The following is a 14,128-nucleotide window of genomic DNA, read 5'->3' as shown; positions in this document are numbered from 1 at the left end:
CCACGATTTGAAGAGTAGCGTACGCTGTGTAGGGAAACAACAATGAAGGGCAGTGCAGACATTTTGGTTTCACTGATATCGATTTTCCCTGGGTAAGGTGATCCATCCCATAATGACTCCCTGGAGGTGTAGCTGCATTACAGAGGAGCATTTCAACTTCACTCTGTTATTGTAAAGGGGTTTCAACAAACGATCTAAACTTTCTAAACTACGCAATTCAGCATTAATACCTTTTATTTGACATTGTGGATTGTGAGTGTTATTTTATTTGCCACGGTACAAATTCCATTACTTGTACATTTAATGGACAATAAAGTGTTTTGAATCTGAATATATTATAATTGTATTTATTCTATTCTATTTGACTTTTACTGGACATTTTACTTCAACTTCTTATGTTTATATACATATTTCGATTTTATTTGTTATTGCACAATCTTAATTTAACTTACTTCTTAATAAATATACATTTTTCTGTCTTTTATTTCATTTGAAAGACATCAACATACATTTTAACCCATAAGGACCCACCGTGACACGGGTATCACATGCACTTTAAATGTTCTGGAAAGTCCCTCAGTGACACACACTGAACAGTCTGCTGGGTCCTGGTCCAGGTCATGTGATTTTGTGTTCCCATAACAACATGTCCAAGATGTCCATGTGCCAGACATGTGACATAACTAGCTACAATTCAAAAGCTTTTTTTGTTGTTGCTAAAGGTCAAATTCAAGCCATTTAAGAATTAAAATGCTTACATAACATGTCCTTTATTACATTTAACCTGTTGTGGAAACATTTATTGATCAAATTGATATGAAACAAATGAGATAAATATCGCTGTGACACAGATCATTGGGACTTTAACCCTAAACGTTCACAGTAAACCCGGGGTGACATATATGCACAATTATAAATATTATTATGATCTGCTCAGTTAATTTAGCTGATTCAATTATATTTAGTTAATATGTTCTTATTCTTCAATTCAAAGAATGTTCAAACTAATTTAAACCAAAAAATCATACTCATTAATTAAGTTAAAAATAAGAGTTATTTTACCATTAAAGCCCAATGTGACATTTCACACTAGGGGGTTTCTTGTCAGAAATGTGTTCTAGGTGGTCTATGTAGTCTAAATTACGTTTCCCCTTAATTTCCCCAAATGTAGAAATGGGTCCGGGTTCTTATGGGTTAAATTTGACAAAGTGTGTTTGTTTTTTTCAAATCATTTATTGTAAGGTATTAAAGCTGTAAGTTAGTATAGTGAGTAACACGTTTTACTCACTTTAAGTATTATAAAGTGGTAGTAGGCTACTAGTACAATACTTGAGTAATTGTACTTCCAACATTGAATAAAATACTTTAATACAAAGACATGAACATTACTATTTGTGTTGCATATATCTTTGTTAGAGCACTTCTCTATAAATACATTATTTACAAACCGGAAGTCTTGTGTCACAGTCAAATCTGTCCTGTCACGTCCGTCGCGACCGTTTCGTGCACGCGCGTGCTTTGACAGGTGAGCGCGCGCAGCTGGCCGGTTGCTCTCGCGGACTGACAGATGGAGTGGTTGCAGTGACTCGCGCTCGGACTCAAAGCAAAGAAATTGTTTTTATTGAAAAACAGGAGGAAATCAGTTTTAATTTAATCTGCAATGAGAGGGGAACAGATCGAGAATGGAGAGAACTCAACAAACTCGGTGAGGATTAAGGAACTAACGTTACAATATAACACGAGGAACTAACGTGAACACTAACCCCTGTCCAAACCACACACTGTATAACTAACGGTCCAAACCTGTACTAAAAACCCTCAAAGATTCTTTTAACATAATTTAATAAAACACAAACATTTCAAACATCATAATATTTAGACAGGAATCTTACTAAGTAGATTCAGTGGAGTTTTCCATTTTCTCATTTAAAATGTTCAATTTAGGACTTTTACATGTCATGGAGTATTTTTAAGACTGTAGTATTAGTACTTGTATTAAAGCTTATTTTTGTAGCTTCTAAACTAGGGTCTAAATCCTGTAGGCTTAACTAAAATGCCCACTTTTAAAGTTATCTTCCAAATTATTTGATATTCACACTACTAAAAAACACCTTTAAACATTATCATAACATTGTACTTTATTTCATATTCATTACAACATGTATTTAATATGCCTAAACCTTGCAACTAATATACATGTGCTTCTATATGTGCACATTATGTATTCATATTATGCATTTATTTATTTTTACTTTAACATTGTTTATGTGAATTTACTGAAAACTCAATCACTTTCTTCATCTTTTCAATTTCTGGTTTGATGATTGAACTGTGACAATAACATTTAATATACATCTAAAATCAAATCCTAATATTCTGACTAGACTAGATTTGAATTAAGTACATATAAAATACACTTAACATGATTTCAATTAAATCGTATTTGTTTGTTATTAGCGAGCTCGCAGTTCATATTCCTTTAGCTTCTTAGCTGCGTGTTAGCTCGCTAACTTACTGCCATTTGGTTCATTTATCTAAAAAAAGGATGCCTATTTATTATCCAGTTACTATAGTAAACAAATGATAAAAAGCTTCACATCTTAAGTCTGATTTTAATATAATATTTAGACAAGATCGTATTTTATTAACATCTTATTTCATAAGTGTTGCTAGTAAGCTAGCTAGCAGGTAATTTATAAGCTAGTTTTTGGCTGCATATTTGCTCGCTGAATTTCTGACGTTTGTTTTTTAAAAAGCTAACTATTCCAGTTAATATAATAAACATATGCTGAAGTCAATGTTAACATCCTAAGGGTTATGTCGTCAGTTGCTTATTTTAAAGGACACTTCATAGCTGTATAACAAACATAAAAGCTTTTTATTTTTGACTTCTAACAATCAAAAAGAGGATATAGTTTGACAATTAGCCTATACTATAATAATTATATAATAACAATATAATATAATCATTTTGCTCTTTAGCCATCCACAAAAGTATCTTTATCAATAAGCCTTTATAATAATCATATTAGTATATTAAGCCAAATGATTTAATGTACTAATGACTCAACAGAATAACATTTGTTATTGTTTTACTGTTTGTATGATGTGTGTGTCCGAGTGTGTGTCCGTTTGAGTGCGAGAGAGAGAGAGACCCAGTGCCTTTGTCACTCGGGTCTGGTGGCATGGTGAGTGGAATGATAAACAGAGCCTGTGCTATCCATGTCAGCGGCCCAAAATAGAGGCTAACCAAGAGGGTCTCAGATAGCCCCCCGACTCCATATAAGTCTGCTCAGCCTGTGTGTGTGTGTGTGTGGTCTAGCATTACTATACTTGTGGGGACCTAAATCTGTTTACATAGTCACGTGTGGAGACTGGCTTCCCTTATGGGGACAAATTGGAGGTCCCCATGAGGGGAATCATTAATTTTAGGGTGAAGACTTGGTTAGGTTTAGGATTAGGATTAGGGTAAGGGTAAGGGTAAGGTTAAGGTTAAGGGTTAGGCATGTGTTGGTTATGGTTAAGGTTAGGATAAGTCTCCAGGAAATGCATGTAAGTCAATGTAATGTCCCCTGAAGTGGTGTATACATGGTATGTGTGTGTGTGTGTGGGGGGGGGGGGTACAGCAGGCTTTATATAGCGCCTCTCACTCAGCAGACTTGTGTTATTGCTATACTCATGATGCCTATGAAGTCAAAACATATGACGGCCTTTCTGAGTGTGTGTTTACAAATGTCTTCATGTTGCACACAACTGGTTTCCTTAGTATATTTGTTGTGTTGTTTTAAAGGGCACAGTAGGTTGACCGGGGGCGGTGGTGGCGAAGTCGATAGGGACTTGGCTTGGTAACTGGAAGGTCACCAGTTCAAGTCACGGCAAGACCAAGTGCTACCGAGGTGTCCCTGAGCAAGGCACCGTTCCCCACACTGCTCCCCGGGCGCTATTCAAAATGGCAGCACACTGCTCCTAACACTAGGATGGGTCAAATGCAGAGAAACAATTTCCCCACGGGGATTAATAATGTATATCATCATATCAAGTAGTTTATTTTACGTGTCTCTCAGCACTAGGTGACAATTCATTGATATTCAAGTCTTCAAACACTGCATTTATGGAACAGTTAGGGAAATATGCAGTGGTGGAAGTACATTTACTCAAGCATTGTACTGTGTAAACTTGAACTTACTTGAGTATTTGTCTCTTCATGGCACTTTATACTTCACTCCACTACAATTCAGAGTGATATTGTACTTTTTACTTATCTTACAGCATTAGTTAATTAACAAATTGAGAATTCTTCATAAAAACTCTTTAAATTATGACATTTTGATAGCTTATCAAATATTTAGTTTGGTTTTGAATCAAAGTAGCCAACACTTTATTGGACAGCTATTTAAAATACAATTAATTGGAATCGTTTACCTTTTACCTAAATAACAATTTCAATGCATTAAATGTACTTGTACCAGATTATTTTTGACAGTGTTGTATTAGTACTTTTACTTCAGTAAAGGATCATGAATACTTCCTGTTCGTCAGTGTAAATATGAAGCTTGTTAGCTTAGCTTTGAGGAAATACTGAAAACACTAGATCGACCAATCATCACCTCTGAAGAGTAAATATGAATATTTGCCATTTTAATTGCGGGTTATGTACTTGACTTTTCCTATAGCTTAAGACCCCATTTACACCGAAACGTAAACAAACCGATTCCATATCAAAAAAGTATTCCGTTCACACGGTAACGGCTCAATAAACGTGTCCGTCCACACGAGACCACTCGACCCGCTGGAGACGCTGTAGTACATATGCCGGGCCTGTAAGTGGCGCTGTACTTCCGCCACAAAATACACTAAAAGCAGCGAAGAAGACCCCCGAGCATGGTTGCCATGGTTGCCCTTCTGTTTATTCTCCGCGGTGGATTTAGCAACATGTAATTCATGTAGTTCTCCATGTCCACTTGTTGCTGATGGTTGTGGTAGAGGAGCTGTAGATTTTGTACTAACATCTGTAGCATGGTCAGTAGCAGTAGCAGTAGCTACTGACCACGCTACAGCTGTGAGCAGCAGAGGTGGGGAGAGGCGGGGCTATGGCTTCATCTTTATCAGGAAAATGATCGTATAGAACATACACACTGAGACGTTTGGCCCCCCACAGCGTTCCGTCCACAGATCTATCCACCTTGGGACCCGTTATCGTTTTAGGGGTCCGTTTCCGCGGTTCCGTTACGGCCTCGTGTGAACGAACGGGCTATACGAAAGAGAAAAGTAGCAGATACAACCCGTTTCGTTCCCGTGTAAACAGCACCTAAATCAGTATGTTCCTCTTGTGTAACGTTTTGGGAAGAAAGTGAACAAGCACATTATGAAAAGTCAATCTACTTCTTTAATGATTTGAAGCCACTAAATTCATTCAGTCATTGTCCTGTTCAAACTGCCTCATGGACACAGGCATGCAGGCTGGCATTTGTCCTTCAGATCCATTTATAGCCCGTGTGTTCTGCGTCACACGTTAATGGTGAGGCCCACCATTATCTTCATGGGGGAAGCATGTTCCCAACAGCAGAACATGACTCATGGATTATTTGAAGCTGATGTACTTGAAGTATTCTTGCTGTTCTGAATGTGTATAATTCAGCTAAATGTAATGTAGATGGAGCAATCTCGGTTAGAAACGAATCATTTTAAATAAATATATTTGCTTTCTATGTGGAAGAAGTGGTAGGAAATTAGCTAAATTGCAAAACCTACAATATTATGATTTGCCTATTCCTGTTACACCAATAATGTACTTAGGCTTGGCTATATGTGGAAATTAATATATCAAAAATATTTCTGAATACCTCAATATTTATATTCCGACGATATTGTAGGGTTGACTATTTGTCATTTCACAAAATAGTTTCACATTGATATTTTTGAGATATAATCATTATCATTTTATATATCATGGCTTAGTGGGTAAAGGCAAATAATATAAATATTGGTAATTTCAGAAAATTACATCACTTCCCTGCAATGCATCCTTTAAATAAAGGAAATGATCACAATGTAATATTGATATATTTCACAGCCCTTAACTGTACCCAAAGTATAGCCAGTTGGGGGCAAGTTTTCCTTCTTTTTCAATAACCCAAACTTCCCGTCTCAAGCTTGACTATTTCTTTATTTGCTGTGTGTCCTCAGCAGAGCGAAATCCTGATGAAGCAGCTGAGGGAGATCACCGGCATCCAGGACTCTCAGATCCTCTGCAAAGCCCTCAATGTAAGACCCTAAAAACTATCATGAGCTTTTATCCTTTCATCATCTCACCCCAACCCTCTGAAATTAAGAGGATTAGAAGCGTAAGGAAGGATAGAAAGGAAATATTCATTAAATGTCAAAACTGTATTTAAGTACACTTTATAAGCAAAGCACTTTGTTACATTTAAATCGATCACAGCACTTAAGTACTAATATTATGAAAGTATTTCTATTTTCTTAATGACTGATTTTAAATGCCATTTTCTTAATGTCTTTCGTTTTTTGTAAAGCACTTTGAATTGCCTTGTGTTGAAAGCTGCTATATAAATAAACTTGCCTTGCCTATTTTACCACAGCTTAAAGGGGTCCACTCAGCTCATTTAAATACGCACTACTGTATATATCTGAGACCTATAATATATTGGTGAAAAACAGTGTAATAGGGGATCTTTCACAGAAAATGAAGACTGACTGAAATAACTTTTCCTGAGTGGAATCATTCATCAATCAATCAAAAATACGTTATTAATCCCACAGGAAAATTGGGCACTATGTGCACTATATTAGAATAAAAGACATATTTATATAACCATATTAAAAGATGTTCTGCCCTGATCTCTCGTCTCTCAGGCCAGCCAGGGGGACATCGGCCATGCAGTCGGGCTGCTGACCAATCAGCCTGCAGAGCTCCAGGATCCTGAAGATCCCCCAGAGCCGTCTGCAGAGGCCTGGGACAAACAGAAAGGTACGCTGGGAACTAAACAAGTGTGCACGATATTAGATTGGATTAGAAAAGCGCTATATTTGAGTGCAGAGCATTGAATACATGTGAGTCAGTGTCTCCTGATTGACAATATATGGAGTAATCACTATGGAGGGTCAGAAGTAAATGTGTGAGAGATGGCAATAGTCGAAGGTAACTTGGTAGATTTACTCAAGTACTGTTCTTACTTATTATTGTGTGTTTCTTCAGGACTTCCTAAAGATGAGCTGCAGACGGCCATAGAGCTCAGCCTGCAGGAGTCCCAGAATGTCCAGGAGGAGGAGAGAGAGTTCAACAGGTATATACATGTGTTTTTATTTTCTTACTACTTTTATTTGAATGAAAACAGTCGATGTGGACACTGAGTTTTTTTGGCCTAGCAGCTACAATGCTCTATTTTCCTACAGGCTATTGATTGAGTCTGACATGAAGCAGGTTACTAGGTTCCACTTGACTGCGCTTGTATTTGTGAGGGAATAATTCTTGCTTACGGTACGTCCACACAGCAGCTTTTCAAAAATCTTGAAAATCTTGGAGCTGGGCGAGTCTGAAAGCTTGGGGATTTTTTGCGAGCAACGCGACCAACAACCAATCACATGAATCTCCCGCCCCCGACATACAAAGCAAAAAACCCCGGGGATTTTATGCGAGCAATATATATATATATATATATAAACTCCCCAAACAGGCGAAAACCTACCAGTTTCACCCACTGTCTCTGCCACCTCCCTCCATGCCTGGTTCCTCCGGTTTGTATCCCGTTAATAGTTCTGGTCGTAAAGAACCGGGTGATTTGCTACCGTAATTTCTCGTTTGGAATATGAGGAAATGAACTGCGGTCTGGCTCTCCCAGCTTGCACGCGGTTTGATTGGCTAGCGCTTCTACTGTCAGATTTGCATAAACGGGATTTGATTGGCTGACGCTTCCAGCTCAGCTTCAAAAGTAGAACATTGCTCAACTTTTGAATCCTGAAAATCCTGGAAATCTTCGCTTCGCTCCCCCACAATGCAGTTCGGCGAAAAGCGAGGCAAAGTGACGTCATCTCCATTCAAAGTCAATGGGCAGAGAAGCGTTGGAAGCGTTGGAAGATTTGTTTAAAGCTGCTGTGTGGACGAACCTTCACTCCTAAGATATTTAACCTTATTGCCTGTTGAGGTTTACGACCAAACCCTGGCTCTGTTATCTCTCTTAAGGAATGGGAGGCTCCAGCTATCTTGATAAACCAGTTCAACTCTCGGTCACAAAATGGTTTACGGCTGTGGGAACGCTGGCTTTCTAAGCTCCAGAGATGTTTACGCCTCCCCCAATATGTTTATTAACTCTCTGTAAACTAGTTAAAAGGTCTATCGAGAGATAGGCTGGGCAGAATTGACATGACAACCCACCCGTGCAGTCAGAACCTTTTGCTGCTGTGACTTGTGATATGAATTCTCCGGCCGTATCCTTGCAATAAACTATCATTGTTTGACATCAAAGCTCCAACTCTCCTCGTGTCTCTCTGAGTCCTGACTCTCCATTGCTGCAGAAGTTTCCCTTACAGTATTATATGTTGTTTATTATTTACACAGAGCAGAGAGTCTAACTATATGTCCATGTTACGTTCCCTTCTAAATCTAGGGGGTACAAAGGGAAGTAACAACACACCAGGATGACCAAGCACGACAAAAAGGAGAGAAAACCGATCTCTGAGTAACGATCCAGTCGTTTAATGAACAAACATGAACACGGCTCACCAGCCAACTTGCAAAACAACTCTAGCTACAAAACGATATGCTGGAGACATGGACACCACGCTGCACACATCCAGCCCGGGGAGAAGGGGGGAGATAGAGACAGCAACCTTCCTCCTGTCCTATATGGAGGCCCTGATTAGGAATTAGGAGCACCTGGGGAGAGGCTGCACCTGGGGACAATCAGGCTGCACCTGGGGAGTCAGAGGGAGAGAGAGAAAAACACACACACGACCACACAAACACTACGGCACGTAACACTTCCCCCCCCATAAAACCAAACAAGTGTTTGGTCACAGTTACCAACAACACTCATTACCTAGTTCACCAGCATACTATTGGATGCTTGGAAGCTGCTACCTGCTGCTTCCAAGCCACACACTCCGCCACTAAATGACCAGGGTCAAGACAAAAGAAACACAATCTCTTAGTGTCGGGACCTGGGAGAGAAACATACTGAGCACGTGTGACACGTCTGTTACGAGCCCTACGGTGAGGATAACTGCCCTGAGGATATACTTTACTCCCGGCTATATCATTACCCATTATGACATCCACACCGTCGACAGGAAATTTGGGGAGCACAGCAACTGGAAAGAAACCAGTAGCCAGTTCAGACTAGACATGGACATTGTGAAGATGTGCGGGCACAGAACCCATTTCAATACCTCTCACCACCATATCCGCATCACAGGCAGACTCAGCACTCAGGGGCAGGGCACCGCCAAGGATGAATGACTGTGAGCCACCACTGTCTCGCAACACCGTGACCTACTGCTGGTCCTCCACCTTTCCTGACAGAGAGACAAAGGCAGTAGAGATGAACGGTTTCAAACACTCATCAGGCCCTTTGTTAACAGTGGCCCGTCCACTAGGACACACTGTTGTAACCAAACCCAACCCCTTCTGGGCGCTTGCCATCCACTGTCTGCTATCATATGACCTGGGTCCAGACAAAAATGACAAGCTCTGTTTATCCTGGGACCTAACAATGGAACACTGGCACCGGGAACGTAATTGTCAGGAGCTCTACGATAAGTTTCCCGCTGAGGAGGATCACGCTGAAAAAAAACACTCTTGTGTATCAGCGCAAACTCGTCTGCCATAATGGCAGCCTGCTGAAGGGTAGTCACTTTCTGCTCATTCAGATAGACTACCGTACGCTCCGGTACACAGTGTTTAAACTCCTCTAACATCATTAGCTCGCACACTGAAGCAATGTCATCAGCTTTACACGCTCTACACCACCTGTCAAAGAGGGCTTTCTTCTCCCTCGCGAAGTCCACGTACGTTTGGCCAGAAGTTTTCTTCAGGCCGCGAAAACGCTGCCTGTAGGCCTCAGGCACTAGCTCATATGCCCTGAGAATAGCACCTTTCACATTGTCATACACCAAACTATCCTCGACAGAAAGAGAAGAGCAAGCCTCTTGAGCCTTGCCGACGAGCTTGCACTGTAAAAGAATAGCCCACACATCTTCTGGCCAGTGCAGGGCAGCAGCAATGCGCTCAAATGCACCAATATAGACATCGACCTCTGATTCACGAAACACAGGGACCAAAGAAATATGCCTGCTCACGTCAAAGGAGGCAGCAGGACCAGAAGGTGTAACTGCAGAATCACCCACCACAGCTGCTTGGAGCTCTAGCTGACGCATCCGGACAGCAGTGTCTGCCTCCAGCTCCTGCTTCCTGATCTCCAGCTCCTGCTTCCTGATCTCCAGCTCCAGCTTCCTGATCTCCAGCTCCTGCTTCCTGATCTCCAGCTCCTGCTTCCTGATCTCCAGCTCCAGCTTCCTGATCTCCAGCTCCCTCCTGAGCTGAAAATCCCTATCACGCTCCTCCCTCTCACACTGGAGACGAGCCATACGCATTTTTACCCTAGCATCTAATTTAGACCCCGTAGGTGAGGATCCTGCCGAGAACGAGCCAAACTGAGGTGTGGTGAAAAGTTTTGCCCGTTCCGTAGCACTCTGAACACCAGGAGTAACACCAATGCGGCCTCCACCATGAGATACTGCTGCTACAGCCCCGGCCACCGTGCCAGGAGATTCCACTAAAGTAGGCCGACTCAAAACCCCCTGTTCAACTAGTCCAGTTAGCAAAGTAGCCTTGAGTTCACTTTTAACAAGAGCAGAGGAGACAGAAACGTGATAATGGTCAGCAACTAACCGCAAATCAACCTTCCTACAGCAGTCTAGCTGACCCACAGTAGGACTGGCCACAAACTGCTCCAACACAAAAGCCATCCTTAGCAACGGCTACTTATAAATATATATATTATTATTTTTTTTATATTATTAACTTCCCCAGATCCTGCCTACCAAACTTACCTAACTATCTTCTGGGGCGTGCCGGGCTCGAGGCGACTTTAAAAAGGCAAACATCAGCGGCCGAAACCCTGAATCGCCTGCCCCCACCAGGGAATAAATCCCCACGCAGGATTACCCCGAAAATAAAAAATGAGTGCCTGAAGGAAGGACTGATTCAGCCCAGCTAGACACTCCCCTGTCTAAACTGAGGAAGTCAATGCTACTAAACTACAAACAAATACTCACTCTTTTTCTGAAAGATTGGACGAGCCCCCATGTTACGTTCCCTTCTAAATCTAGGGGGTACAAAGGGAAGTAACAACACACCAGGATGACCAAGCACGACAAAAAGGAGATTAAACCGATCTCTGAGTAACGATCCAGTCGTTTAATGAACAAACATGAACACGGCTCACCAGCCAACTTGCAAAACAACTCTAGCTACAAAACTATATGCTGGAGACATGGACACCATGCTGCACACATCCAGCCCGGGGAGAAGGGGGGAGAGAGAGACAGCAATCTTCCTCCTGTCCTATATGGAGGCCCTGATTAGGAATTAGGAACACCTGGGGAGAGGCTGCACCTGGGGACAATCAGGCTGCACCTGGGGAGTCAGAGGGAGAGAGAGAAAAACACACACACGACCACACAAACACTACGGCACGTAACAGTCCTCTACATGTGTCTGACTGTATTTCTTAATGTTCCTGCAGGGCTCTGGAGGCCAGCGCTGAGGAGAGCGCAGCGAGGATGAAGAGGAAGAGGAGTGAAGCTCAGAGTGACATGTGCAATCCGGCAGAGTGGATCCGGCAGGACGAGTGGCCCGTGGGCATCAGAAACGTGGGGAACACCTGCTGGTTCAGCGCCGTCATCCAGGTGAGAGCCTCACAGCAGAAACATGATGAACGCCAGATTAGATAAGCTTTTAATGATCCTCCGAGGGGAAATAAGGTTGTTGTTGCAGCAGGAGAACAGACATAAGTAGGGGATACATATACAAATACACATTATTACTTAGACGTCAGCTTTTAGGAAAGACATTATGTAAGAGCATCGAAGAAAACAGCCTATACTAGAAATTGGCACCAATAAAAGTATGCTGAACTAGCTATTATCCAACCCAGTCTCACGGCATTTCGTGTTACAGTCACGAAATTAATTTATTCTATTGATTCGTGTTCACCAACCCGATTTTTGCATTTGTTTCGTGTCACACAGAGCGATTTTAAAAGCAATGTATTTCTATTGGTAGTGTGTTTAGTGCCAGCAACACGTCTTTTTGTCCGGTCGGGTCTTGGAAGACCGGAAGCTGTGGTTCATAAAAACATTTATTGTGGCAATTCCAAAACAACACCAAGAATATGAGAGGATGGGCGAGGGGAAAGGATGGGCGAGGGGAAAGGATCCCGGCGAGAGTCTTCCTGCAGCGGGCTTGGAGAGAGTCACGAAGGCCATGTGACTCCGGCAGCTGGGCTTAAGCAGCACCTCGGCTCCGGCCAGGTGTCCCCAGTCATGCTGATTGTCTCCTCAGCTCCACCCCCATCGCAGGACCTGCAACACACCTGCACACTCACAGGCCCCCCCCCCATAAAGTCAGGGAACCCTGGCACCTAAATTAATCACTTTACCAAGAACATAGTGCCCACAATAACGAAAAAAACAAACAAAAAATAAGTCTTTGTTTGTTTTTTTCAACTAAAAGAGAAAAAACAACAGGACATTACTCACCGGGGGCCGAGACAGTGCATCCGCCACCACATTGTCCCTCCCCTTGATATGGTGAATGTCCAAATGATAGGACTGGAGCATCAGGGCCCAGCGCATCAGCCTTTGGTTAGGGCACTGTAGAGAACTGAGAAAGGTTAACGGGTTGTGATCCGTAAAGACCACAACCGGTACCGAGCCAACATACACACTGAAGTGCTGCAACGCCAAAATCAAGGCTAGCGTTTCCTTCTCAATCACTGAATAGTTCAGCTGATTGGTCAACTTTTGTGAAAAGAAACAAACTGGCTTATCCACACCCAAATCATCAGGCTGCAACAGCACCGCCCCTGCACCGACGTAACTTGCATCCACTTCAAGTTTTACTGGTTTCTCCCACTGTGGAGCTGCCAACACAGGAGCGTTACATATACAGTTGCAAGAAAAAGTATGTGAACCCTTTGGAATGACCTGGATTTCTGCATAAGTTGGTCATAACATGTGTTCTGATCTTCATCTAAGTCACAACAATAGACAAACACAGTCTGCTTCAACTAATACCACACAAACAATTATATGTTTTCATGTTTTTATTGAGCACACCATGTAAACATTCACAGTGCAGGGTGTGAACCCCTAGGCTAAAGACTTCTTCAAGAGCTAATTGGAGTCAGGAGTCAGCCAACCTGGAGTCCAATCAATGAGACGAGATTGGAGGTGTTGGTTAAAGCTGCCCTGCCCTATAAAAAATACACACCAGTTTTGAATTTGCTATTCTTAAGAAGCATTGCCAAATGTGAACCATGCCTCGCACAAAAGAGCTCTCAGAAGACCTACGATTAAGAATTGTTGACTTGCATAAAGCTGGAAAGGGTTACAAAAGTATCTCTAAAAGCCTTGATGTTCATCAGTCCACGGTAAGACAAAGTGTCTATGAATGGAGAAAGTTCAGCACTGTTGCTACTCTCCCTAGGAGTGGCCGTCCTGTAAAGATGACTGCAAGAGCACAGCGCAGAATGCTCAATGAGGTGAAGAAGAATCCTAGAGTGTCAGCTAGAGACTTAGAGAAATCTCTGGCACATGCGAACATCTCTGTTGACGAATCTACGATACGTAAAACACTGAACAATAATGGAGCTCATGGGAGGACACCACGGAGGACACCACGGAGGACACCACGGAGGAAGCCACTGCTGTCCAGAAAAAACATTGCTGCACGTTTGAAGTTTGCAAAAGAGCACCTGGATGTTCCACAGCACTACTGGCAAAATATTCTGTGGACAGATGAAACCAAAGTTGAGTTGTTTGGAAGGAACACACAACGCTATGTGTGGAGAATCCAAAGGGTTCACTTTTTCTTGCAACTGCAAGTGAC

At 42.0% G+C, this 14,128-nt stretch overlaps 1 protein-coding gene across 4 annotated transcripts in view; it reads left to right on the top strand.

Moving 5' to 3' along the window:
• The window catches only part of usp28 (ubiquitin specific peptidase 28), an 89,030-nt gene that overhangs the window by 34,366 nt on the left and 40,536 nt on the right, over positions 1–14,128 (top strand). The window contains exons 1-5 of one of the 4 annotated variants that reach the window (XM_034233350.1): positions 1,536–1,705; positions 6,190–6,264; positions 6,874–6,988; positions 7,217–7,304; positions 11,763–11,925. In XM_034233350.1, coding sequence (XP_034089241.1) covers positions 1,661–1,705; positions 6,190–6,264; positions 6,874–6,988; positions 7,217–7,304; positions 11,763–11,925 — 486 coding nt within the window. In that variant the 5' untranslated portion in view covers positions 1,536–1,660. Of the gene's footprint in view, positions 1–1,535; positions 1,706–6,186; positions 6,265–6,873; positions 6,989–7,216; positions 7,305–11,762; positions 11,926–14,128 lie in introns of those variants that run through there. The other 3 variants (XM_034233349.1, XM_034233352.1, XM_034233351.1) reach the window with 3 other exon arrangements.

This window comes from Gymnodraco acuticeps, unplaced genomic scaffold (assembly GCF_902827175.1).
Source record: "Gymnodraco acuticeps unplaced genomic scaffold, fGymAcu1.1, whole genome shotgun sequence".
Lineage (NCBI taxonomy): Eukaryota > Metazoa > Chordata > Actinopteri > Perciformes > Bathydraconidae > Gymnodraco > Gymnodraco acuticeps.
Note: the sequence above shows the minus strand (reverse complement) of the source record. Positions and strands in the feature narration are given on the sequence as shown.